Source organism: Melampsora larici-populina, assembly GCF_000204055.1.
Source record: "Melampsora larici-populina 98AG31 unplaced genomic scaffold MELLAscaffold_33, whole genome shotgun sequence".
Taxonomy (NCBI): domain Eukaryota; kingdom Fungi; phylum Basidiomycota; class Pucciniomycetes; order Pucciniales; family Melampsoraceae; genus Melampsora; species Melampsora laricis-populina.
Window position 1 is genome coordinate 526,602 of NW_006768797.1, and position 24,048 is coordinate 550,649.

General features: G+C 38.2%; 8 protein-coding genes across 8 annotated transcripts; 5 read left to right on the forward strand and 3 right to left on the reverse strand.

Annotated features, from left to right (window-relative positions):
• Positions 1–295: 295 nt before the first annotated feature.
• MELLADRAFT_108970 (uncharacterized protein) lies at positions 296–2,069 on the forward strand (the record flags this gene model as incomplete). The annotated part of the gene is made up of 7 exons (XM_007412821.1): positions 296–629; positions 703–850; positions 930–1,191; positions 1,300–1,486; positions 1,534–1,619; positions 1,693–1,786; positions 1,879–2,069. 7 exons carry the CDS (start codon positions 296–298, stop codon positions 2,067–2,069), a joined length of 1,302 nt encoding a protein of 433 aa, XP_007412883.1.
• A 503-nt stretch (positions 2,070–2,572) lies between these two features.
• MELLADRAFT_44427 (uncharacterized protein) lies at positions 2,573–4,500 on the reverse strand (the record flags this gene model as incomplete). The annotated part of the gene is made up of 10 exons (XM_007412901.1): positions 2,573–2,998; positions 3,069–3,173; positions 3,244–3,360; positions 3,427–3,446; positions 3,525–3,743; positions 3,852–3,909; positions 3,984–4,088; positions 4,156–4,198; positions 4,276–4,331; positions 4,434–4,500. The coding sequence occupies 10 exons, from the start codon at positions 4,470–4,472 to the stop codon at positions 2,765–2,767; spliced, it is 996 nt and encodes a 331-aa protein (XP_007412963.1).
• A 4,603-nt stretch (positions 4,501–9,103) lies between these two features.
• MELLADRAFT_78481 (uncharacterized protein) lies at positions 9,104–12,248 on the reverse strand (the record flags this gene model as incomplete). The annotated part of the gene is made up of 8 exons (XM_007412900.1): positions 9,104–9,507; positions 9,582–9,637; positions 9,717–10,021; positions 10,109–10,231; positions 10,291–11,382; positions 11,453–11,646; positions 11,710–11,789; positions 11,988–12,248. 8 exons carry the CDS (start codon positions 12,177–12,179, stop codon positions 9,345–9,347), a joined length of 2,205 nt encoding a protein of 734 aa, XP_007412962.1.
• Positions 12,249–12,508: 260 nt separating this feature from the next.
• On the forward strand, positions 12,509–13,518 carry MELLADRAFT_108973 (uncharacterized protein; the record flags this gene model as incomplete). Its single annotated transcript, XM_007412822.1, has 7 exons — positions 12,509–12,591; positions 12,675–12,721; position 12,816; positions 12,895–12,979; positions 13,048–13,119; positions 13,216–13,314; positions 13,405–13,518. The coding sequence occupies 7 exons, from the start codon at positions 12,509–12,511 to the stop codon at positions 13,516–13,518; spliced, it is 501 nt and encodes a 166-aa protein (XP_007412884.1).
• A 1,687-nt stretch (positions 13,519–15,205) lies between these two features.
• Positions 15,206–17,034, forward strand: MELLADRAFT_89866 (uncharacterized protein; the record flags this gene model as incomplete). The annotated part of the gene is made up of 5 exons (XM_007412823.1): positions 15,206–15,467; positions 15,561–15,650; positions 15,743–16,615; positions 16,709–16,818; positions 16,894–17,034. The coding sequence occupies 5 exons, from the start codon at positions 15,206–15,208 to the stop codon at positions 17,032–17,034; spliced, it is 1,476 nt and encodes a 491-aa protein (XP_007412885.1).
• Positions 17,035–18,242: 1,208 nt separating this feature from the next.
• Positions 18,243–19,639, forward strand: MELLADRAFT_78482 (uncharacterized protein; the record flags this gene model as incomplete). The annotated part of the gene is made up of 3 exons (XM_007412824.1): positions 18,243–18,539; positions 18,618–18,937; positions 19,124–19,639. 3 exons carry the CDS (start codon positions 18,389–18,391, stop codon positions 19,637–19,639), a joined length of 987 nt encoding a protein of 328 aa, XP_007412886.1.
• Positions 19,640–20,177: 538 nt separating this feature from the next.
• On the forward strand, positions 20,178–21,700 carry MELLADRAFT_78483 (uncharacterized protein; the record flags this gene model as incomplete). Its single annotated transcript, XM_007412825.1, has 6 exons — positions 20,178–20,377; positions 20,455–20,741; positions 20,805–20,855; positions 20,950–21,083; positions 21,171–21,419; positions 21,671–21,700. 6 exons carry the CDS (start codon positions 20,178–20,180, stop codon positions 21,698–21,700), a joined length of 951 nt encoding a protein of 316 aa, XP_007412887.1.
• A 1,334-nt stretch (positions 21,701–23,034) lies between these two features.
• Positions 23,035–23,805, reverse strand: MELLADRAFT_65327 (uncharacterized protein; the record flags this gene model as incomplete). The annotated part of the gene is made up of 4 exons (XM_007412899.1): positions 23,035–23,078; positions 23,215–23,375; positions 23,467–23,578; positions 23,655–23,805. The coding sequence occupies 4 exons, from the start codon at positions 23,803–23,805 to the stop codon at positions 23,035–23,037; spliced, it is 468 nt and encodes a 155-aa protein (XP_007412961.1).
• Positions 23,806–24,048: the final 243 nt, after the last annotated feature.

The following is a 24,048-nucleotide window of genomic DNA, read 5'->3' on the forward strand; positions in this document are numbered from 1 at the left end:
GTGGTCCTAATTAGAATCACTGGGTCATATATGTATGTCTATAGAAAAGGAGGTGAACTTGATATGTGAAGGTTAAATTAATTCACCATCACATTCCTGATGAAATGAAAGAAAGCTGGCTACTTTGAAATGTTTGGAAAAAAGTTTACAAATACCCCCTCCCAATACTACGTTGAAGATTTCCTACCAAGAACAAATTGTAAAACCGACTTTTTCATCAGTTTCGAAATACAATTGCATAAAGATCATTCACAAGAATTTTGAAAACAAACTGATCAAATTAAATAACAAACAAATGGATTATACATTTAAAATCTTAAGAGCTTTATCAGGTTATCAATTCTTTTTATGTCTTTTAATTCAAGGTTTTTTTTTACATCCATTTTATGAAAAAAGTTTATCTGCTAAATTGATTCGTTTAGGATTCATGCCAATTACGATTTGGTTAGCATTGAGTAGTAATGGAATACGTCAATTTGAACCGATTGAAGATTTCTTTCATATGAACTTTCCTTTGATTTCTTTTGCTACTTTTCATGCAATTTGTCTTTCAATTGAATTCGGTTTATCAAATGCTTCAGTATTGGATTCTACTAAAACTGTCCTCAATGACAAGACTGAAGACCAGAGTAAGTGATCTTCTTATATATGTTTGTAAGCTTTATGATTCTGTGGACTGAATTAAAGATTGATGGTGTGTAGATGATGATGGATGTGAAGTAAAATCACCTGATGGTTCGATGGATGATCAACTAAATGGCGGAAAGGAAAGTTTATGCAAGAGGAATGCATCTTCTAAAATCCCATCTATGGGCGAAAGGATTAAATTCCTCATCTGGCTGATTTTCTCGTAAGCTCTTTGATTTCCATGATCCATGAATGAAAACTATTGAAGCCTAAACTTTTACATTCTCTCTTATGTACATCAGACCTCGTGGATTACAAACTTCATGGTCACCTCCCACTTCAATGGTACCAAGATCAAATCAAATCTCAATGAAAGAATTTGTCAAAAGAACATTAAAGAAATCAATCTTAAATCAGTTTTTATTTTTAATCATTTGGATGATTTCAATTTCTTTTGCTCAACATCCATTTGGAGTTTATGGAGTTTTACAAGAATGGTTTCATTTACCAAACTCATTAATTTTAAAAACACTTGCACCTTATTTAGTTGTCGGTCCATTTGCAGTAAGTCTATAATCATCATCATCAAATTTGTGTTGAAAGGACTTCATATATCTCAACTTCTCAAGTTTAATCTATCTTTTTTTACCTGACTTTGATTTGTTTACGTAGTCATCTGCTATGTTACTCATCGAACTTTTAGGTTGTATGTTCAACTTAATAGAAGTATCAGTTTATTATCTAGGACCGAAATTCCTTCCTTCTGATCTCGCACCTGGCAAATGGGATAGTACTCTTTATCCTCCTTTATTTAATCAACCTTGGAAATCAAGTAGTCTGATCGAATTTTGGTCAAAACGTCTGTCTGTACTTCAACTCAACGAGATTCTCACACTTCTTATGTAGCTGATTATCTTTTATCCTATCACCGGTCTTATTCAGGATGGCATACAATCTTTCGTCGTCATATAGTCTTCTGTGGAGCTGATCCGGTATATTCTTCTTCAGAAAGCTTTCAATGATTTATAAAATCCGATGCTGATCTACTCATACCTATTGATTCAGTCCGCTTGGATGTTCAAACCATTTGGAAAGGAAGCCTCAAGGTTAGCAAGTACGCTCGGGGCAATGCTTTTCAGTGGTCTTTTTCATGAATTCGGTAAACTCAATTCATACCCTTTCCACCATTTTTTCTTCTGAATAAAACTCAATCATTTTGATCCTCTTCTGATTTCGATTTACATTTCATAGTGGTGGTGGCAGCTTCAAAAATAGATCCCACTTTTTCAACTACTTGGGTCTTTTTAGGTTCAGGTATAGGTATGATATTAGAAATCATCTTTAAGAAACTAACTGGACGTCAAGTAGGTGGTATATTTGGAAAGATTTGGCTTTGGTGTTTATTATCTTTCCTTGGAACACCTGCTATGGAAAATTGGTGAGTACATTTCAAAAAATCCTTATACAATTGAGAAACTGATTAAAGAAACCATTTATTGACTAATCCAATTAACTTTAATTCCTTTAGGTTTGAAAGAGGTTTAGGAAGAAGTGGAATTCCTAAACTTTCAGAATGGTCCTTCATCAGATTTTGTATTCCTTTTGGTCCATGGTTTCCTGAGAGATGGATTTCTTTATTGCATGTCTGAAGTATATAGATACCAGAATTCCTCCCATCCTTTTCTGCCTCCTTTATACCTTTTGTAGCTTGTGGTGTTCTGATCGGGATCGTACGCGTCAGTATGGACGTGTCGTCATCAATTAGGTATCCAAGAATCTCTAGTTTTCTGTAGAATAATCTGCTTTACATGGCCCGTGTTTCTTGCCTGCCAACTATACCATGTTGATTATCATAGTATAATGAATCTTGCATCTCAAGTGCGTGCCCTGAAGTCTCACTCTCCATCTTCTCAAGTTGACACATGGTACAATGATAATAAATATTCAGAAGCACATAAACATGCTTTCAGAGTACAAGGAATAATTTTCGAGATCTTGAATAAATGTGAGAGTACAAGTAGCTGGAGAAAGGCCTAGGAATACATCACTTAGCTCACTTCATCAGAAACCGTATTGAAGTGATCCTATCAGGCAACCAGAATATTGCAGAACTAAAACTTCAAATGAAGAAAGTAAACTAAACTACCTTGATCTCTTTTCCTTTGAGATTCTTTTCCTTTAGATGCTTTACTTCATCTAAAGTTGGTAATACAAAGTTTTGTTCTAAAGTACGGTATGGATGAGACGAAGATTGATCGGCAGGATGCTCGACAGGGTCAACAATCAATGAATTTCGAACGCCAAAGACGACATCCGAGTGTATAAATGGATCTCCTTTGAGATATATCGCCGTCACTAACGTTTCGAAGCCCTTGGTGGTGCGGACGCGCTTGTCAGTTCCCGGTTTAGAAAGCGAATTGAGTGTCTGAGCCCTTTCTTACCTCTGCGTCAATCTTGAAATGTACATGAGCAGGTCTGAAGCAATGTCGCTTCATGTGCTTCAACAGTTCAGCAACCGTACCATCAGAAGGGATTGGATAGGGAACCTAATCACAAATCACAAGACATGTCAGTATACGTACTTTGAGGTAATTGAAAGAGGACAATATTTCATACTGGAAGGACTGCTTTGAAGCTGAAAGCTCCATCTTCATCTGTGGTCATTATTCCACGACAGTCCGGAGCCTCTCTATTAGGATGTTGTACATCGTAAAACCCGTTCTCGTCTGTCTCCTATCCTCCAAATCAATCCTACGTTAGTTTCACAAACCACAATAAAACACGTGGTTCAGAATTTACCCAAACATCAATTTTCGCACCTGGATGTTGTTATCATCATTCACTTTGTGGTCAGCCAAACTGGGGATTAAATCAGAGTGAGAGGATAATGAAAATACCTTTGATTGCGTTTCCCTTCATATCGGTTACCTTGCCGTTGATCAAGAGTCTGTTAGCCCCCTCTTTCGCCACGATGCTGGCTCCTTGAGCAATCTCAGCCGCGTCCTCGGTGTGAAATGGTCCCAAGATGGTAGACTCGGTACAACCAGTTGGTTTGGGATTAGATTGTGCATTGACTAGAGCGGATAATCCTAGGACGTCTGACAAAAGTATAAACTCTGAGGAAATCCCAAAGGGGGAGTGTTAGTCTGTGATATCTTGTATCACTAAGTTGTTTCTAGACACGTGCGGGAAGTCCTCAGGCTGATCATTGTGGAGACATTTACCTTGTCGTATATTGGAACACTTTTGACCAGTTCGAGTGAGAAAAAGGAGTCCCTGCATCTATTGTCATCCATTCAAGCCAGGATTAATTAGAGTATGGTGGGTCCCATGAAGGCTTACGAGAAGAGACTTACCCATTCATCAGTCTGAAGACCTACTTCCTTGGCGAACGCGTGCAAGTGGGTGACGAGCCTCTCGAGAACAAATTTCATTCGAGGATCGGGGCATTGGCTGTTGACCTAAGTGCAGTCAAGTGTGTGAGTGCAGGATAACAGGACTACACTGGTTATCCTCAAATTGACTTACTGCGATGGTGTTTTCAGTTATGGTTTCTACCGTTTGCTCTTTACTAAGATCATATTGGCAGTATACCAAAACATTGGATGTTAGAGCTCCACCTCATATGAAGCTGGCGGGATTACTGACATGGGTGGTAACGTTGCAAGAAGCGCTTCCAGGTCACCAAATCCATTCTTTATCGCCTGCGTCCATACCACCATCCGACCATAGATTGATATAAAAACAATTGCCTCATCAGAAGAACAGATAGATAGGCCGGGATCTCTATGTTAAGGTGGACGTACCTGGTCCATCGCATTGGTCTCTGGGTGTTCGAATGTCATCTTGAAATGTAAGAAAGATATTCACAATGGAAATATTCAAGCTTGATTGACTATTCCAACCACAACAGAACAAATCAAATCAAATCGATTGCTGACTCACCGGGTCGACCCGCGAGGGTATGACGTCACTCAATCAAGCTCATCACAAAAGATCTTCAAGAAACTTTATCGTGGAGACGAGAGAGAGCCCCTACACTACGGTGCAAACTTTAAGGGCAAATATGTGTTCAAAACACCCCCAGTAATCACATTTGAGAAACATGGGACTTTACCTACCAGTGACAAATCTGTTTTGTAATTGCCCGTGTTCCCAAAGCCTGAGACGGTACACGGGAGTCCATTTCCGAGGGAGAGGGTGAGATGCAGAGCAGGAGGCGCCTACGGGCGCGCACGTACTCTCACAGAAGCAAGTGCCTGGTTACGAGTTGGGAAGAAAGTGTGAAAATTTTCTCCCACGCTTCCAACTCTAACGCTCTCTCGAAGACACATTCCTGCTCAACATTTCTCATCCCCTCTCTCTTTCTTTTTCAAAGCCCACCCACCAACCCGGGGCTGAGAAGCCCGCGTCTCCGAGAGACCCGTTCTCGCTTCAGCGAGGTTAGAGGTATGATCTGAGGATCGTACATACCTCAACATCTCGCTGGGGCCCACCCCACACCACAATAAACACAAACCCTATACATATAGAGTCTGTGTCTACAGTGGTAGAACGACTCTAAAGAGCTGTAAGCTTCTTACGTGCCTAGGTCTTAGTCACGGCTTAGAGAAACTCTCAAGATAGAGTGATAGCAAATCACACGTCCGAGAGAAATGGATTGTGATGTGGATTTTGAATTTTTGTAAAATATATGTAGAGCTGATGTACTTGGGTCATAATTTGAAAACACAAATTCTCGAGGTATCTTGATACCTCATCAGAACATAAATTGACCACAACATAAACTGAATGTGCCCATTATGATTTCACCAGGTACTTCACATATAATTTTCATCTTGGACCGCTCAGTGATGTAGATTGTTCATGAGCTTCTGATACCAAAGCTCTGTCGCAAGCAAGCCCACGAGACCCGAGGTTCGACTTTTGGAAAACCAAGTCATGAAAACCTTCACTCAAATCAAGTCATTTCCCTTTTGACAACAAGTCTCAGATCACTTTTCACATTGTTCCGCTCTTTGACTTGTTTTTTTATTATCTCTTCTTTGTTTTACTTTCTTTTCTCTATACTACTATCATATCCATTCCCTCGTTTCCCTTCTTATCCAATTTCGTTCATCAGTCTCGGTGGCTGCTTGGATTTGATTCGGTTTTGATCAATGACCCCCGCCTTCCACCTTCGCGCGACCTCATATATCACTCTTCTTATTGATACGGACCTGAGTTAGGCCATACAACCAAAGACCAATCAGTTCCCAACTTGAAAGGCTTGGTGGGTATAGTACGACACATCTTTCTGTGGAACATGTACTAGATGAACTGAGTGTTTCTGCTTTTGCGTGACTTCAGGTAACTCAATTTCACCGCCGCGAAGATTGTCGGTCCGATGAACATCTGTCGACCTTGCATACCGATCGTGATATGATATTCTTGGTAAGTGAAGTATAGCTGCTTTATGCCTTCATCTTGCTTTGTATCTGTCTGTCCAGCCGTTATTCTAGAGTTGCTGACCCATTTTGATCTCTCCTGGTCATCACTAGTCCATGGTGATTTTTTCTGCTCATTGGATGTCCTTGTATGGAACCCAAAGGATTGACTGGATATCCTTTGCATCGAATTTTGTTGCTCTCAATCGGCCTCTCAGTTCATCCTCAAGTTTCTCAAAGTCCAACCCCCAAACAATAATATATTTCTCCCTGGCAAAAACTAGTGGCAAGAAGATGTACCGTACTGATAGATATTGACTGAATGGGGATTGGCTCATCATTTCCTTTTCTTTTGTTATATATCATTGGGATTTTCTTCTATGGCTACCTACAATTACTTCTTTACATTAAAAGTCTTTTTGTTGAACAAACATTGTTGTTTTTCTTATTTGTACGGTACATCCGGAACGTATCCAGCGTCTCATGTCACTGTGTTGCCCCAGTAAGCAAAGTATTGTGACCAAAAGGAAACCAAATGATGCCAACAGAGGAAATCAGAAATCAAAATCGAGATACCAATACCGATACAATAAAATGACAATTAAAATTGAATCAAAATCAAACCGATCAAGATCTGGGTTGGATTCATGTTCCAGAATCCATGTTTGGACGATGTGTGTATTGCATTTCATAAATGTAACCAAGAAGATTATATCAGCAATATGTCGTAAGTATGTGTGACTTTTATTGTTGATACCTTCAGCATGCCTGCTGATTACATCACGATTATGTAGGATGAGTGTTGAACAAAGATCAGAATAACAAGTTCGCAACGCAACCACATATGTTTACATCATGTTTTTACTGGGCATGTCATCAACATATGAAAACAACATCATTGGAACAGGATGGTGAAATCACATAAAGATTACGAATCTTTTGAACCGCAGTGTACCTAAACCCACCATACAAGTCGTCACAAGATACATTATCATGGGTGATTGAACCCAAGAAACCGACTTGGAAAACGTTGCAAGGGGGGCTTTACTGATAGGTTGGATTCACTTCACAAAACCAATTCGTTTTGAACCGGGGTCAAAATCATATATTTCATCAAGATGGATAATCTAGGCACTTGGAAGTTCAAAGAAAAGGCCAAACGGGGTACATGCTCGTTTGAGTACGGTGTCTTTGAAATGGACACTTGCTGTTGCCATTTGTTCTCTCTGATTAGCTGATGAATCAGAAATGAAAGTCTTATAGCCTGTGGAGCATGACAAGCTCGATATATTGAAGAATAACAAGACTCTTTGAAAGAGAACTTGTTTTTTTTGAGATGATGAATCAGATGTACAAACAGCTGGTCTATACTCTCAATCAATAATACTTATGTACAATTCCATGGAATAATTGAAATTCTCTTCACAAAGAAGGTGAGGACTTATTTTTCCATTTAAACAAGTCATCAAACCATTGGAATTCTCTCATCAGGTGATCAGAATTTCTTGAAAAGTAAGCCTTGATATGAAAGAGAACAAGATCTTGCACTTTTGATATCCCCTCATACATCTTGTTTTTTTACAGTGTACAGTGAGATTCCTTTATAAGCATGGTGATGGTAGCACCAAATCCCATGCTAATATAAAAAATGCTTCTTATTGGAACAGACCTAATAGCCTATAGGAGCATAAAACATGCTCAAAATTATGCTATGCTTGAATGTCATGCTTGGCACTTGCAACTATTGAAAAATATGTACTACAGAAACCTAGAAGCAAAAATTGACAGACAGTTTTTCAATTGATCTTGGCTTTTCTACTCAATGCAGCCTAATTTACTCCACTTCACCTAGCTTTCTTCTCCTTTCTTGCATCACATAGAAGCATAAACACATGAAAAAATCATGTTATGCTTCTTTTTTCATGCTTCACATGAAATTATACAAGCATATCAGTCAAAACCTGAAGCATATGCTTAAAATGCTTATAAATCCGAATTTACTGCCCACCAAAAATGGTCACATCATTTTTGATGCTTATCAAAAAATATGCTTGTAAAGGCAATGCTTAAAAAGGAATCCCACTGTAGGTTGCTTTAAAGATCAATCTCGCGGATAAAGCTTGGCCTGGACCCCATCAACTTGACTTAAGTTAAGTGACCTCAAGTGCTTGCACAATAAAACATTGCCGATGGATTCAACAAACCTAACCAAGAAAAAGTCTCACAGTTAGGTTCACTTTCTGACCGCGCAACTGCGTGAGGTTTCAGTACATAAACTAGACCCCAAGCCCGCCCTCCCAACATTCCTCACTCAAGAATCTCGATCGTTAAGATTGATTTTCTTAGGAACGATTCAAACGCCGCAAGTGATGGTTGGTAAAACAAACACACTTTGCAACCACTGCCTATGCCCTCACGTTATCTTTATTGGGTTACCTTGGCTAGTTTTTGCGGTAAATGTTGTGTTTCTGAATCAGATTAAAGTAGAGTACCATTAAGCCGGCCTGCCGTCCCTTGAAAATCTTTTTTTCTAACTCATGGACGTGATCGGGCGACTAGGAACTCTGATATACATTTCTCTCAAGCTTGTTTTCAACTTTTAATCCTTGTGATTGAACATGAAATTCTATTCAGGCCTTGAACGCCGAAGTTTATGGATGATATCACGTCATCATGACCACCTCGAGCACAGTGCTGAACACTTGAAAGTTGAAACTGAGGACGCGGACGCGGACGCGTCCGGCGCGAGGGACTTAGTTAAGCTTAACTTGAAACCATGCTGTAAAAAGAAAAAATTGTGTCCCTTGTGCAGCCCCAACTTCACACCTAGGTTAACACAGGTCTCACCAACAGCAGAGACGTCCCCCGGAGCCTCCAGAGGGTGTCTGCGCCATGAGGAGGTAGGGACTTGGTCAAGTTAATGTGCAGCCGTATTTTGAAGAGAATTCTATGTGCATTGTGGAGCCTGGAAATGGGTCCTCAATGGTGCAGAGAAATCAATCGCTCCGGCTCATTCTCGCCCGGCCCTGAAATCTCACAAGAGACTTCTAAAAGCATGAAAAAGCCTTCAACTCAAGTCCATTCAGACCAATCATACTGGTCAAACTTGAACAAGTTCCTATATTGTTGAAAACTCTGTTCTAAACCAAGAAACAAAACTTCTTCCAAAGATCACATGTCTACATAACAGTAAGATTTCTTCTATTGTAAATGAATGAAACAGATCTCACTAAAGTACTTCTCTCCTAAACAATACTCTAATCATTCAAACCATCCAAGATTCAAGTTCCACTACTTCTCAGCTTTCTTTCGTTTTTTCTTTTCTCTTCTTTCTTCATGTGATCCAGATTTCGATTTGCCTTCTCGTTTGATAATGATTCTTTGTAATGCACGTTTAGTATCTCCATCTGGCATAGTTGACATATCAAAATACATTGGAGCAAAATCCAATAGCCTATATATATATTCATTCACATATCATCTTAAGTTCCAATCGAATTTTATAAAATATATAAATGATTTACTTACCATTCAGGTTTTACCTCTGTACAAATTCGAATAAAGTTTCGTGTAGTTAATACAAACTGAAAATAAGTTGCAAAAAGAAAAGTTCAAGTGATCAGTCAAAACAATACAATCAAAAGAAAGAGTCACGCAACATACCTCATTGTAAAGCACCCATTCAGGATTATTGTCTAATCCACAACTAGGGTGAAGCCCCACCACTTGACCATCCCGAGTGGTATAACTTCCCTTAGCACCTTCTTTGTGTGCCACTTGCATAAAGTATCCAGTAGTGATAGCCATTCGAATATTAGTATAATAATTCTTATCATTAAAGTCGGTTGAGACTAGATCGAGATCAAATCGTTCCATGGTTCGTGTGAGCTGTGATCGCACATTATCAGCTTGAAGCATCGCTCGATAAGCGACATAATTCTGCCAACACCAGCTACTCGGGTCACTTTCTATCATTCAGAATTTGAAGAAAGTATCTTCAGTCGGGTCATCAAACAGAGGATGAAACTCGTGCTGTCCGGGGAACTTGGACTTACGACTCTTGTAGGCATGGAAAAGGTTCAAAAGCGTCAAATGATCACCATCAGGATGTGTGAACTGTGCCCTAGCGTCATCGGCTTCCTTACGTTGATTATGGGGGCGCAAGAACGGATTGGGAACTAGAAAACGACCGACTTGAGTTTAGTTTGGTATACATCAAAGACCAGTGAACACGTACCTGATAACATGGCAGCAATGCTCAAAATCTCGTTACTACACTTGAACTCTGAGCTCGAGATCAACATTTTCGAAAGTTGTGGGTCGAGAGGAAACTCGGCCATGATGGCACCTAGCGGTGTCATGTTTCCATCATCATCAAACGCCGCCAAATAGTTCAACATCTCCAAAGCTCGCATCACCGTCTCAGGTGCAGGTGGGTCCATATAATCGAAATGGACCAAGTCATCGACTCCCAACTTCTTCAATTCTAAGACCACACTAGCCAGATTTGAACGAAGGATTTCGGGATAGGTTTGTTCCTCTAACTCTTTCACAAAACTAGATTCCGTGTATAACCTGAAGCATTTCCCTGGTCGCGTTCGACCGGCCCGTCCAGCACGTTGTTGAGCGGAAGCTTTAGAGATGGGGGAGACAAGCAATGACTCGACTCGAATACGAGGATTATAGATCTTCTGTTTCGAAAAGCCAGGGTCGATCACATACACAATCCCATCGATGGTCAATGAAGTTTCGGCAATGTTGGTCGAGACGACAACCTTTCGACCCGGTGGTCCATTTCGGGTGAGAGGTGGTGGGGGTGGATCAAAGATACGCTGTTGTTGCTGAGGGGGAAGGGATGAATAAAGCGGTACGCATTTCAGGGGACCTATGGCAGAGGAGTTAGCGACTAGATTATCGGCTTCAATCGAGATTTTGCGACAAGCATCTTCAATCTCCTCCTCTCCGGTCAAGAAGACCAAAACATCACCAGGTTCTTCAGCTTGATGAATCATCAACACTGTCCGGATCGCGGCTTCTAGATAGTCAGGTTCAGGCTCAGGTGTATAGAAGGTCTCGACAGGAAACGTTCTACCAGGAACTTTCAGTAAGGGAGCTTGGTTGAAATAGGATTGAAATTTGACTGCATCGAGTGTTGCGGACATGACAATGATCTTGAGGTCAGAGCGACGTTTAGCAATGTCTTTCAACAAGCCCATCAGAATATCAGTTGCAAGGGTTCGTTCGTGAGCTTCATCAAGAATGATTGTCGAATATCTTTCGAGTCGATTATCGTGAATAGCTTCTCTTAATAACATTCCATCGGTCATGTCTTGAGAAATATTTGAGGGTCAATCTGGGTTCAAGAGGTCGTTTGCCGGAAACCGAGTTGAAAGTCTTACATTTCAAAATGGTAGATGGACTGGTACAGTCTTCGAACCTGATACTGTAACCCACTTGTTCGCCTAACTTGACGTCCATCTCATCGGCTACACGTTTAGCTACGCTCATCGCCGCTACTCGTCTGGGTTGAGTACACGCGATTTGTTTATTTTTGATGTGAGGTAGATCGCTGTATACTGCATATTGTGGAATCCTAGAGATCATAGAACTCTCAATTCATATTCGAGGTAGTCAAATCATGCTATGATCCACATACTGAGTCGTCTTTCCTGATCCCGTTTCTCCTTCCATAACTACAAACTGATTTCGATTGTACATTTCAAAAAACTCTGGCATCTAAGATTACGACCGAGTCCCGCAGAAATTGGATTGGATATATCATTTTATGTTTGGTCGTCAAACAGGATCATCTCTGTCAGCCAAATAATGTCGAAGAAGAATCGTCGGTGAACAGAACACCACGATTGATTGATAGATCAAGAAAGAAAGAAAAAGATAAAGAAAGATTCGAATAAATTGTGGGTTTGACTTTACCTGTTTGAAGACCGGCAAAGCTTTACGTTTTGAAAGAATTTCTTTGTATTGAGAGGTGTAAGGACGTCCAGTGAAGGGATTGATAGAATGGTCCATTGCGGCTTCGACTTGTTTACCAGTGACTTTTCTAGCGCGAAAGCCATCGAGAGCTCCGGCAGCGCTCTCAGAAAGATAAGGGTTTCTGGTAGCCATGATATGACGACGATGAGAGGGTTGAAGTTCCAAAGAGAAAAGGTCGACCGTCGTGGTGAGTTGAGTTGAGAGAAATTAAAAAAGCACAAGTGGTGAACTTCAAATTTCAATCAACAACACCCCGCAGCACCAGGTTCAAGCGCAGTGAGATCGGGCCTGAATGAACCATTACCCGATCTGATCGGATACTCATGATCATGACGGAGACGGATCATTTGAAAGATTACGTCATATTTAGAGTCGAATTGAAGTTCGATTAAGTTTTATAAAAGAGCCTTTCGATCAAATAAGCCAAATCATTTCATCACATAAGCCAGTTTTTATTCAAGATGCCATCGATTTATTCAACAGTTAATTTGATTTTGACACCAGCTTCATTGATTTGGAGTCCAATCTTTGCTGGTTATTATCTGTAAGTTGACTTCCTCAAGTCTGTCTTTTGAAATCTAAATGAAAACAAAAGATACTATCACTAACACGTCTATGCTTCATCAGTTATCTTGGTGCATCAGTCTCTGTCCTCAGAGCAAAAACTAAGTATCGTGAGTAAATCTAAAAACGCGATTTATGTCAATAACAAGCCAATCAACTAAAGTCTAATGGTGTGAATGATCTAAAACATCAATCTATGAACAGTGTCAGTCTTCCAAGTTTGATCGCTATGAACTTTTCAAAAATCGAATGAGTTGACCAATAAGATGATCATCATCAACAGGGTAGGAACTGGACCTGATGCGGTAAAAGGGACCCACAAAGCAGACGATCAAGTAGCTTCCCCAACTGACGTTCAGGCTCTTCAGGTATTCTATATCTTGATAAACCACTTTTGATCTTCATACTCACAAAACTTCTTTCTTTTTCATTTTAGGTCGCAGCTCGAGCACATGCAAATTTTTCCGAACAGGTGCCCATCTCATTGATCATGACCATCTTAGCAGAAGTCAGCCCTCAGAATCATCTTCTCAAATTCAAAAGACCATTGACTGACTCGCATATCTCCATTTCTTTCTTCATGACTCTTTCCAAAATCGGATAGATCAATGGAGCTCCTACTTATTTGGTTCATGCGCTTTATGCCGCGTTTTTCTCCTTACGCGTCGCTCATAACGAGTTAGGTATGAAGTTGAACAATACGGTCAGTATTGATTTCCTTCTTCGCTTTAATCATGTCTTGAAAGGATTTATGACTGATATTATGGTTGGCTTTTGAACGATTTGGTATTAGCTTGGTATGGGAAGACCTGTAGGAACTGTGGGAACTTGGTTCTTATTGGCCAGCACTGGAGTCTACAATGTGGGATTGGGTTGGGATTCCTTCAAGAGCTTTGCTGGTTACTGATCTCAGTCTCTGCTTATCATCGAGCTTAAAAAGTACTTAAAGTAGTGTACTATGTTGTATCATCTTAAAACGTGCTATAAACCTTTCAGGGATGTACTACACCAGCGTGTATCTATTAATGAGTTCTCTGTCGTAATCCTATCCTTGTACTTTCAATCGATTGAAAATGCAGGTCCAAGACACTTTTAATACTTGCACACCTTGAACTGGAAAGATTCTTATGTTGATAGAGATAGCTACCATATGGTATCGTGCTAGGATGTGAAAACCCCAGGAACTGCTAATGAACGGAGATGAGATAACCTTACTTCCGTTACTCGTTATATCTTGGAAAACAATTGCAAAACAATCCTACACGATTCATCACAAAATGACCTATCGAAAGGCGAGTCAACCTCTATTTGATGTTCAGATACATGATAGAAGGACCAATTCGAAATCTCCCTAGTAAACTATCAAATTCAGAAAGCTCGGTCAAATCTTCGCTTAAGTTTCCAGCAGAATTAGATGTGATCTGTTGATGGTATCCTGGAGTTCAGGAAAAGTACAAAGAATTATTATAGTTTACCCCGGTCTTACAATGCGATGTCGTCGTGCCCTATTACAAATCATCTGCTCATTCATAATAATTTCTCCCTTAAACCTCTTCTTTGTTGTGTCTTTGATTCTGGTGGATGACTCAAGTCACGGTTTGGTCTTTTGAATAAGAACGATTGTATGATGTGTGTACAATACATACATATTAAGGTGAATCAATTTTGTACACAAATACATCCCCATCAGAGGCTTATCCGAGGTTTGAGGTCACACCGTCACATTTTGTTGTCGTTTAAACGCCACCACCTTACAAACCTCAGCCAAGTAAGACGAATTGGGCTATGGTGGGTTCAATGATGGCTAAATGGTCAGAGATAATCAATTTTCCAGTGTTTTGAAACCAGTCATTTCATCAAGCTCATCAGTCAACTGATTTGTGTGTAGTATGATCACAAAACATAGAACGCCAATAGGCGGAGAAGAATCAATTCAGCTTTACAATTTTCGTGTTGGATGACTGTTGTAGTTGAACAAGGTATTCATTCAGTTTGATAAGAGAGTACAACAATTGATGTTGGATTTCGAATTACAGAGACTCATAAAGCTCAACTTGATGCTCATTCTGTGTTTGTCAACTTTGCCAAATGCACGGTTATGGGGGCGTTGTGAATTCATCCAAAGTATAAAGATTATATTGAATTATATCAAGGATCAGTGCCCACTTATAGAATCAATAAAAACTTGAAGGATTAACCATCAGTTTGGTTTTGGATGTACGTCTTTCTTTTTCGGATGATCAATCAATCCTTCAACTTGATGTTGAAGATGAATCTTTGATTTTACTTACTTTTAACTTTATACAATCAACCTACAAAGAAAAAATTCTATATATCAGATTAAATTAGACCATCAGAATTGGCACTATAGCTTATTTGATTCTTATCTTGTTGGCGAGTATGTCAAGGCCAGATTGATCGACAAATCGTACATCCTGACGAGGGGAGCTAACATATATGTATCCTGCTTGTTGTAGGATTTTTTTCGTTTCGTCTTAAAAGACAACCTTGATCCCTTGATTGGAATCTCGATTTCACTTCAACCTTTCTTCCCCTCTCCCTACCCTGGTTCAAATCGAAAATCGATAAGCAAGATGATGTCACCAAGTTCACCACAGGAATGGATGGACTTGAGACAAGCAATCACCAAGGGTGCAGAAGTTCAAATCGATAGAGACACGGTCAATATTTTATGGGCCATGGGATCTCTTGCACCACTCACTTGTTTACTTTATACGATTGGAATCATTAAAAGGTGGAAAACCAAGTCACTTTTGCCTCAACAATCTCGTAATGGTTATCTTTCTCCTCACTCTGCAATCACTGTACCTATCTTGGTAATGAGTTCTTCTATACGTCAGTTTTAATTCCTCTCATATATAATTCCACAGTAATTAGTCATGTGCCGTCATAGACAGATTCTTGACATTTTTTATAATCCTTTTTTAGTTAGTTTGCTTTGGATAGCTTCATTGGAACACGATCTTACAAGAAAAGGAAATCCTGCGAGGGCAGAGGCTCTTAGGATCATCTCAGAAAGTGAGTCTTTGTAAAAAAAAAATCAAATCTTGATGTATCAATTCATTGGAACAAACAAAACATTGACGATTCTGTTGGTTCTATCTTATAAGCTGGAATGTTTTTACTTGGTTGGATCACAGCTTGGGGAGCAGTTTATAATTTACCTCCTTCACTTCTCAATTTCAATACATCCCGATTCACCAAGAATTCTACTCAAACTCGTTCTCAACATTCCAAGGGTTGTAAACCGATCGTCTTCAATACGATCTTTATTTTGGGTTGCTTTGTGGAAATTGGTGTTGCACTTCCATGGGCTTTGACTTCTTATGTATTGACTTCAACGGGTTATCGACAACTCGAAGCTCTCGATCAATTAGTTGAAGAGATCTTATTCAGGTATGATTCAGGTTCAGGACCTGAAGAAACTCTAGTGAACGCTACTCTTTCTCACTTACGAACGATAGAAGACACTCGTGATATCCTTCTCAATCGGTTTCGATTCTACGCTGGTCTAATCACTCTTTTAATATTAATACACACAAGTGTATTTGTTTGGGCATCGATTACTACTTTATTAGCATTAGTTAAACAAAAGACAGTCATAGAAGAATGTTTTTTACATCGACATCAATTAATCAATTTAGATCGAGAGATGCGTAGATCTCAATTACCAATCCCATTTTCAGAAACTGCTTCAACGATTCCATTAAGTGGAAAGAAAAGTTTTGAAGAAGAAAAATCCAATAAGATGAAAGAAACTTGGAGATCTCAATGGTTACCATTCCTAAGAGAATCTTCAACTGATATCACTATGCTTTGGCAAATTCCTACTTTTAATAATGAAAATGATTGGTCTGCAAAAGATAATTATATACTTACTAAACAATTCTATACACTTGGTCGTTCGATGGCAAATATTAAATGGCATGTGTTTATTGTATTATTGATTGCATCAGGTTATACTGCATTTTGTTTAGGTATTGGTGAGTTTTGTTTTTTATATTTTTGATGATCAAAACAAAAACATCAACATCAAATCTGTTTAACATTTCTTGATCTGGTTTTTTTAAATTCAGCCACTAATGCATTTCAAGTTCCAAATAAGATGTCACCCAACGATTTTATCATTCTCAGTGTTAGGTGGTGTGCATGTAGTTGGCATCCAGCAGCTCTTGTATTAGGAATTGTAAGTTTTGAATTCCATTTCCTTAAAAGACTTTGAGTTCAGTTTGTACTGATTTTTCAAGAAATCCCAAATTAGATTTCATGTTTAAGAGCTTTCACACCACCCGTTAGTTTTCCAAAAGAACCTGATGCATTACCTCAAAACTTTAATGAAGAGGAAGATGAATTAACAAATGAGACGGCTCTGAGTCCTAAATCCTGTTATTCACCTGCATGAATCGAATCTTATGAGTATATATAATCATCAGCTCATCATTATCATTTTTAAATCTTACATTTTTCATTTCAATTAATTTTGTTTTCTAATTGTATTGATCTTTTATTATTATTAAGCTTATCTCTTTTTTTTCGGATTTGTTTCAATTTTCCTTTTTTCTCTCAAAAAAAAATTGCATAGGTAGTACTGTGTATTACATATTTCTTATTCTTAAAATTTACATTTTTCTTCTTTAACTTTATTTAATTGTAATTGATAATCTACATCATATTTGAGGGCAACTCTCTAGAAGTGAATTATTATCATAATTGGTTCTTGGTATCATAATCAGCATCAGAAGTTGATAGTGATTGGAGAAACCCAGAGTCTTATCATTCAGTTTTAGATGATTCAATTGATTTGATCACCATGTTCTTAAATAAACTCAATATTTCAATGTGCTTCATCTTTGTGAATGCACCTTCTCAGTTGTATTTCTCAGAGGTAATCAGAATCAATGTCCTCAAGACGGAGAGATAAAACTTTAGGCCTGAAATCCGATACAGCAACAATCGAGAATGTTTCCTTTCAAATGCATATATCGATTTCAATAAATATGAAAGGGAGATGCATAGTGAAACTATAGAGAGTTTGAGCTGTGTAGAGATAATGTCTTGAAATTTCTGAATTCTCCTTGTTTATGAAAAGCGGGGTTGTATATTTGTTTGATCGATTAGAAAAGTTCAGCTCTGTTGAATCTTGATAGATGAAGTTTGTCAACTGGAATATGTATATGGGTTCCACAATGTTTGATAAAGATTTAAAACCGATACATTGTATATAGTCTCTGATAACCTGTGGAGAGTCGTATGGTGAGAGTGTGATTCAAGTTTTTAGTTGAGTTATCGATCGATTTGATCAGATAATCAAGGATGAAAGTCAAAAACCGGATCAACATCAACACATAGACTTGGATTTGGGTTTTTGTAACTGCCGCGGCTCAGATCCTCTATAGAACACAGCCATGAACACAGCAGTTAGACTGTGTATTGTACAGCACCAATCAACTCAGCTTCAGAATCACACACAGCATTCAAAATACGTATCATCAGACTTGATTTTTAATTTATCATGAGATTCCAACTAAATCTAATACCACTTACCTACATCATCAATCAGCCTTGATTACTTCAGAATCATGGAAGACACTGATCAGAGTGAGTTACTTAAATACGTAAATGGTTTTTAAGAATTCTTGAAATTACCATCATAACATCCTAATAGCCCTAGATAGTAGAGATCTTTTTATCATCAATCCTTCCTTCATCTTCTTCTTCTTTTTCAAGTGATTCTTTTGATTACTTACATTCAAACTATGGTTTCCGACTTAATTTCTCAGAGTCTAACACATCATTGCTCTACTCCAATTGTGAGAAGTAAAAGTCAAGAATCTGATTTGGTCTTATATCCTCAGAGTCAGAGTCAAGCTGAGCGGAGTGGAAGAAGCTCTTCGGATCCTCCTGATCGTAAGTGTCAAGATGATAATCTTGGGTGAGAGGGATTTTAAAAGTGTTGATTGACTCAGTTTTTTTTATCAACATCAGGCATTTCAAGAAGTCAAACTCGATCGAGTGAATCCAACGGTAAAGCAAGAACTTTATCGAATTCGGCAATTTTACAAAGACGTCTTTTGAATGAGAAACTGGCCTTAGAGATTCGGATTGATCGATTGACAAAAGTTATCGGTCATGGTAGTAGTACTTCTTCTCCAACTACTAAACCATCGATCTTCCAAGTTGAAAATCTTGCGACTCATTTGAGCGAATTCGCCATAAGTCATGCTGTGCCTAAGCTGGAACACTTGCAGCATGCACCTCTAAAGCCACTACCTGATGGTCCATTTTGTGAATCTTTCTTAACCAATGTTCGTAGTTTGCTTTTGACCCTGCATCATTTCCAAACCCATCTTCATGCCTGCACAGCCCTGGATCTAAGTTTCGGAATGAGTTCATGGAGTGATACTTCTGCATCACCACTTATTAAGCGACATCAACCCATAGAAGACGATATACTGATTTGAATCATGTTTCTGGCCTGGAACAAGTAATAGGTAGATAGAATCGTATCTAAAAATCCTCCAGACAGTCTCTTTGAAGCTAGCGAACCGCAGGCCACTGGTATCGGTCTTCTGGGACTTGGTTATGGACCGGCTGATATACCCACCCTGTTAAATAAGATTCCCACATCAATCCAAGTAGCTCAATGTCTCGAAAGCTACGAAAGGACATGTGCCTGGCTTCATCGGATTCTTCATCGGCCGACATTTTGGAATGAAGTAAATGAACGAATCGTCAAAAGCTCGAATCCCATCGAGAAGATCGTAAACTCAATCAATGGTTACAAAGCCCTTCATTGGTTAGCGATCCTTTTCGCGACTTGCGCTTTAGGCCTTTATAGTGATGAGATCAATAAGGAAAAGTGTCAAGAAAGCCACTTACCAATTGGCGAAGCTTCTCAACAGCAAGTCGCTAGGATGTGGCTACAATGCGCTACAAGCGCCTTGATACTCGGTGGTAAATCATCATCATCACTCTACATGATCGGACAAACTTTATTGAGACAGTGACTGACCTGGCTTTCATTTGAAATTCTCCTTTCCTGTCTTCTTGATAGACTACACTAAACGGCCAACCATAGACGCTTTGCGTGCAATGGCTATACTATCGAAATTCCCTCTGTGAGTGGTAGTGAGACTTACTCTGAGTTGACCTAATCTAAAGTATCATCCTTGAGCTTATTCATTGCAATTTCTTCAACAGATATATCTCGGTAATTCAAATTTCAATCCTTCATATCAGAGAAGCAAAGAGCTCACAGATTTTTCCTCGAAATTGATTGATGATCTAGAATGGAGAATCTGTTGGCTTAGCCATTGATTTCACCACCACGACTATAAATCTTGCGAAACGACTCCAACTGGTAAGATTTCAATCCGATCAAGGAAGATTTTAGAAATTCAACTTAACCAATCTACTCTTCTTGTTTGCTTTTTTTCAATTCAGGATGTTGACCCCGATGATATTCCTGAACTTCAGAATAGTAGTTTTCTTGAAAAAGATATGCGTAGAAGATTAATGATGTCAATCTTAGCACAAGAATTTAAAATGGGAGGATTGTTTTGTAAACGTTGGGGTTTACAATCTCCATTTGATTTTAAATTTAAAGAACCACAGAATGCATCAGATGAAGATTATGATCAAGATGGTCAATATGTTGGTAATGGAGATCAACAGACTATCATGAGTGGTGTGATTGCTAGATATCAAGTTGGTTGTGTTTGGCAGCTTATTAGTATTAGTTTTAGGTGATCTTACCATCATTATCAACTTCATCATCTTTCTTTCTTTTTGTTTACTGATCTTGACTTTTGTTTTCGTACAGTGATCTGGACAACCCTCCAAAGCATGAAACCATCATGAGCTTAGATAAAGAACTAGAAAAGGTCGAAGCCAACTTTCCTAGTTGGTTTAGAACACGTTATGAATCCGATACATCTTCCATCTCTCCTCCTTCAACAGATAACCCAATGTTTGATATTGATAGATTGAGCACTTATGCTGTTTTGGCTGGTGCTCAAATTCGTTTACATCGATCATTTATTTCTCCAAGAGAAGGTGTCACCTTGGCTGATGTAGAGTTGCATAGAAAAAGGATCCTTTATTATGGTCGTGAGCGATTTTGAAGATGAAAAGTTTTTTGTTTCGATCATCACCTGATAAATCTCTTATTAGGTTTTCTGCTTGAGATACAAAAGCGAAGAGACTTCTTCTCACTAAAACGCGGTAAGTTCATCACCCCTTGAACCCATTAAATAGCAAGGGAATAGTTACCAGCATTCCGGAAACTGAGTTCTTCTCTTTGATTTACGGTTTCTAGTTCCCTTTCAGTTTTTTGCGCTCAGCGCTGGGATTGCATTAGCAGTCTATTGTCTTACATCAGAGCCAGGTGCAAGAGAATGCGCAAGTTTGAGGTATGATTTACAGTTATTATGCTCTGTTTACCAGCCTTTTGTAAGTGGACTTGAGATCTCTGGACCATATTTTTCTCAATGGCGTTCTTGATCAAATACTGAAATTATTGATCCTCAATCAAAACAGATCCAGTCAAGCTCTATCTTACGTAGATCACATGGAGCTCTTATCTTTTTACTCCAAAGTGATACAGAGAGGTTATCTAAATTTCATTCAAGTGAGAATGATGAGTCAATGAGCTCAGTCCTTGATGAGGATCACTCGAGACAAAACCATTCACTCACTCCAGATCAAGGTCCATCTTCTTTCTTCAAATTCACCATCACTTCATCCCCTGGTCCAAGTGAGAATTTGGTTGAATCTGATCAAGATCACGTAAGTGTTTGACTGAATCTTGTTCTTGTTTTGAGATCATTTTCTTAGCTCTGATCCTGATTTCTGTATCCTGGTTTACTTGATCGTCACAAATCATCAAAGCCTTGAAGAAGATTGATCAGATTGATTTGATTAGGACGTATCTGCTCAATAGTCCATTGTAGTCTCCTTCAACCAATCCTTCTAAGTTTTCACTTTGCTATATTGCAAGTATTATCATTCGAACGTTTATTTACTCATTGATCTAACAGACCAAATTCTACTTTTACTCACAAGTTTAAATTTCATTTTTCCTAATCACCCCAATTCATCTCACTTGTCATCAACTTCTTGACCTCTGTTGTATTCAAACTCTTTCCAAAGCAAACTTCACTCCGTTGTATGGAACGTTTTTTCAATTCTTACAGATCATCTTAATTATCATGGTCTTCCTCTAAATCAAATTCACATTCATATCATGATATGTATAGCAATCATTGATTGAGAACCTTTTGGTGATTTGATTGTCTCAAATAATCAATAATGAGTTGATCTCAGTAAGATATTTACTGACTGATGAAATTAGGGATCTGATGAGGCAATAGTTTGATATGCATTCAATTTAGCTCCTCATGGGATTGGTAGAGTAGATTGTGAACAGATCTTTAGATTTGAAGATATCATTACAAAACCAAACAACCAAACCAAACATCTCAAAAAAATCAAAATGAATATAATGTTAAAAATTTACAATTACAAAATCAAAACCAATAGCCAAAGAGTAAAAAATTCGATTGCTTTTCTTTAGATCTGTATCAAAAACCATGATCATCAGAAAGTTGGGTATGACTAAAAGTTATCATTGAAATCTTTTAAGCCACAAAGCTTAAAGAATCCCAAGCGTTTTCAGGAGTACGAAACTCATGTGTGAAGAGTGGTTTTTTAATGATACTAATCCTAGATGACGAATCAGTTAATTCATCAGTTTTGATCGAAAGTTCAGGCTCTGAACAAATTGAAGATGGGATTGGATCAGATCTAATTCTACGAAGTGTATGTTGTGAATCAGTGATACGATTTGATTCTGGAATATCTTGACTTAGATCTGTAGCCGGAACATTAATTGAAGTAAGATCTACTTCCAAATCTGTAAGTTTGCTAACTACTATGATTTCGATTTCTCGGTTTGGTTCAGGATCAGGATTAGGTAAAGAAGTTGGATTAAGAAGTGAAAAGAGAGGAGAAAAGAAGTTGTGCCAGATTTGTTCAGAACCTCGAGTTGAATGACTTGAACACCATTTAAGAAAGATCACTTTGATGATCAAATAACTCATACTATTCTTTCCTAAAAGTTTTTCATGAAGAAAAGGAACTGTATGATAAAGATCATGAGAATCAGTTGGATAAGAATGAGGTTTAGGTTCAGGAAATCGGATTCGGTTTGAGGTTTGATTGAAATTAAAAGATTTTGAAATCATATCGTATAAAACTCGACTTGATTGAATCCAGATTGATTGAACGTGTTGAGTGATTAATTTAGATAGTGATGAACTTGTTGGGTATTTTGATTTTTGTTGATTTGTTTGTAGAATCGATTGAGGTTTTGACCATACTTTTATACTTTCTAATGTATTGATTAAACTATAGATAATCCAAAAAGATAACCAACGTGTGATTTCACTATTTTCAGTCGTAGTAGAATGTGGCGAATGTTGTTGTTGTTGTAGTCTTGTAAGTGTATTAAATGTACTTAAAAGTGGTCCGATGGTAATAAGAACTTGAATTAAACTTTTTCGTTGCCAAATCCAAAACTTACGAATTTGAAATCCTGAAATAATTAAACTGATTAAGAAAGGATAAAGAGATGAGTTTGAAAAGAAGGATGGTATAAGTTTTTGAAATAGTCGATAAAGTTTAGATCGTATAAAGATATCTTCTAATCTAGCTAATTTCTTGATAATCAAATGTGATATCGATCTACAATTATTGGACAGAATAATAATTTAAATTAATTTTGTGTGATTTTGTTGGAAGGATTTCATGAATTAAACTTGGAAATGATGCTGACCTGATTAGTTTTTGTAAAATAGGTTTCTTTGGAGCTGAGCTTTCTGGTTTGATTATTCTACGAGCCAAGAATGTTGAGAATGGAAGGTAAAGTTCTTCTTCATTACTATTACCTAAACAAATTGAATCATTAGTGTACAATGATGACCTTTGAGATCAAGATGATTGGTTGATTGATTGATGACTTACAGCCTAGGCTTTTGATTTCATGATCTTTGGAAGAATTCTTGGGTTCTTGGTTCGTAGCTTTATTAGAGTCTTGATGAGATTCTGATTGGTGATTATAATCTTCTTGTTGAATAAGAAATCCTGAAGACTCTGATTTGAGTTCAGGTGTCATTTTTTCGTTAGTCAAGTTCGATTTCCAGGATTTGATTAATCTTTAGTTTCTTAAGTCGGTTTCTTTTGAATCGAGATGTTTGATATTGAAAGCTTAGTTGGTTGGTAATAGGATAGTCTTGACTCTTCATTCAGGAAGTGTCCATGAAGCTCGATTGCAATTCCAGACTGTCTCAGCTCGAGGGCATAGTTTCGCGATATAGGCATACTCTAGCTTCCGATGCATATAACGAATACTGATGTC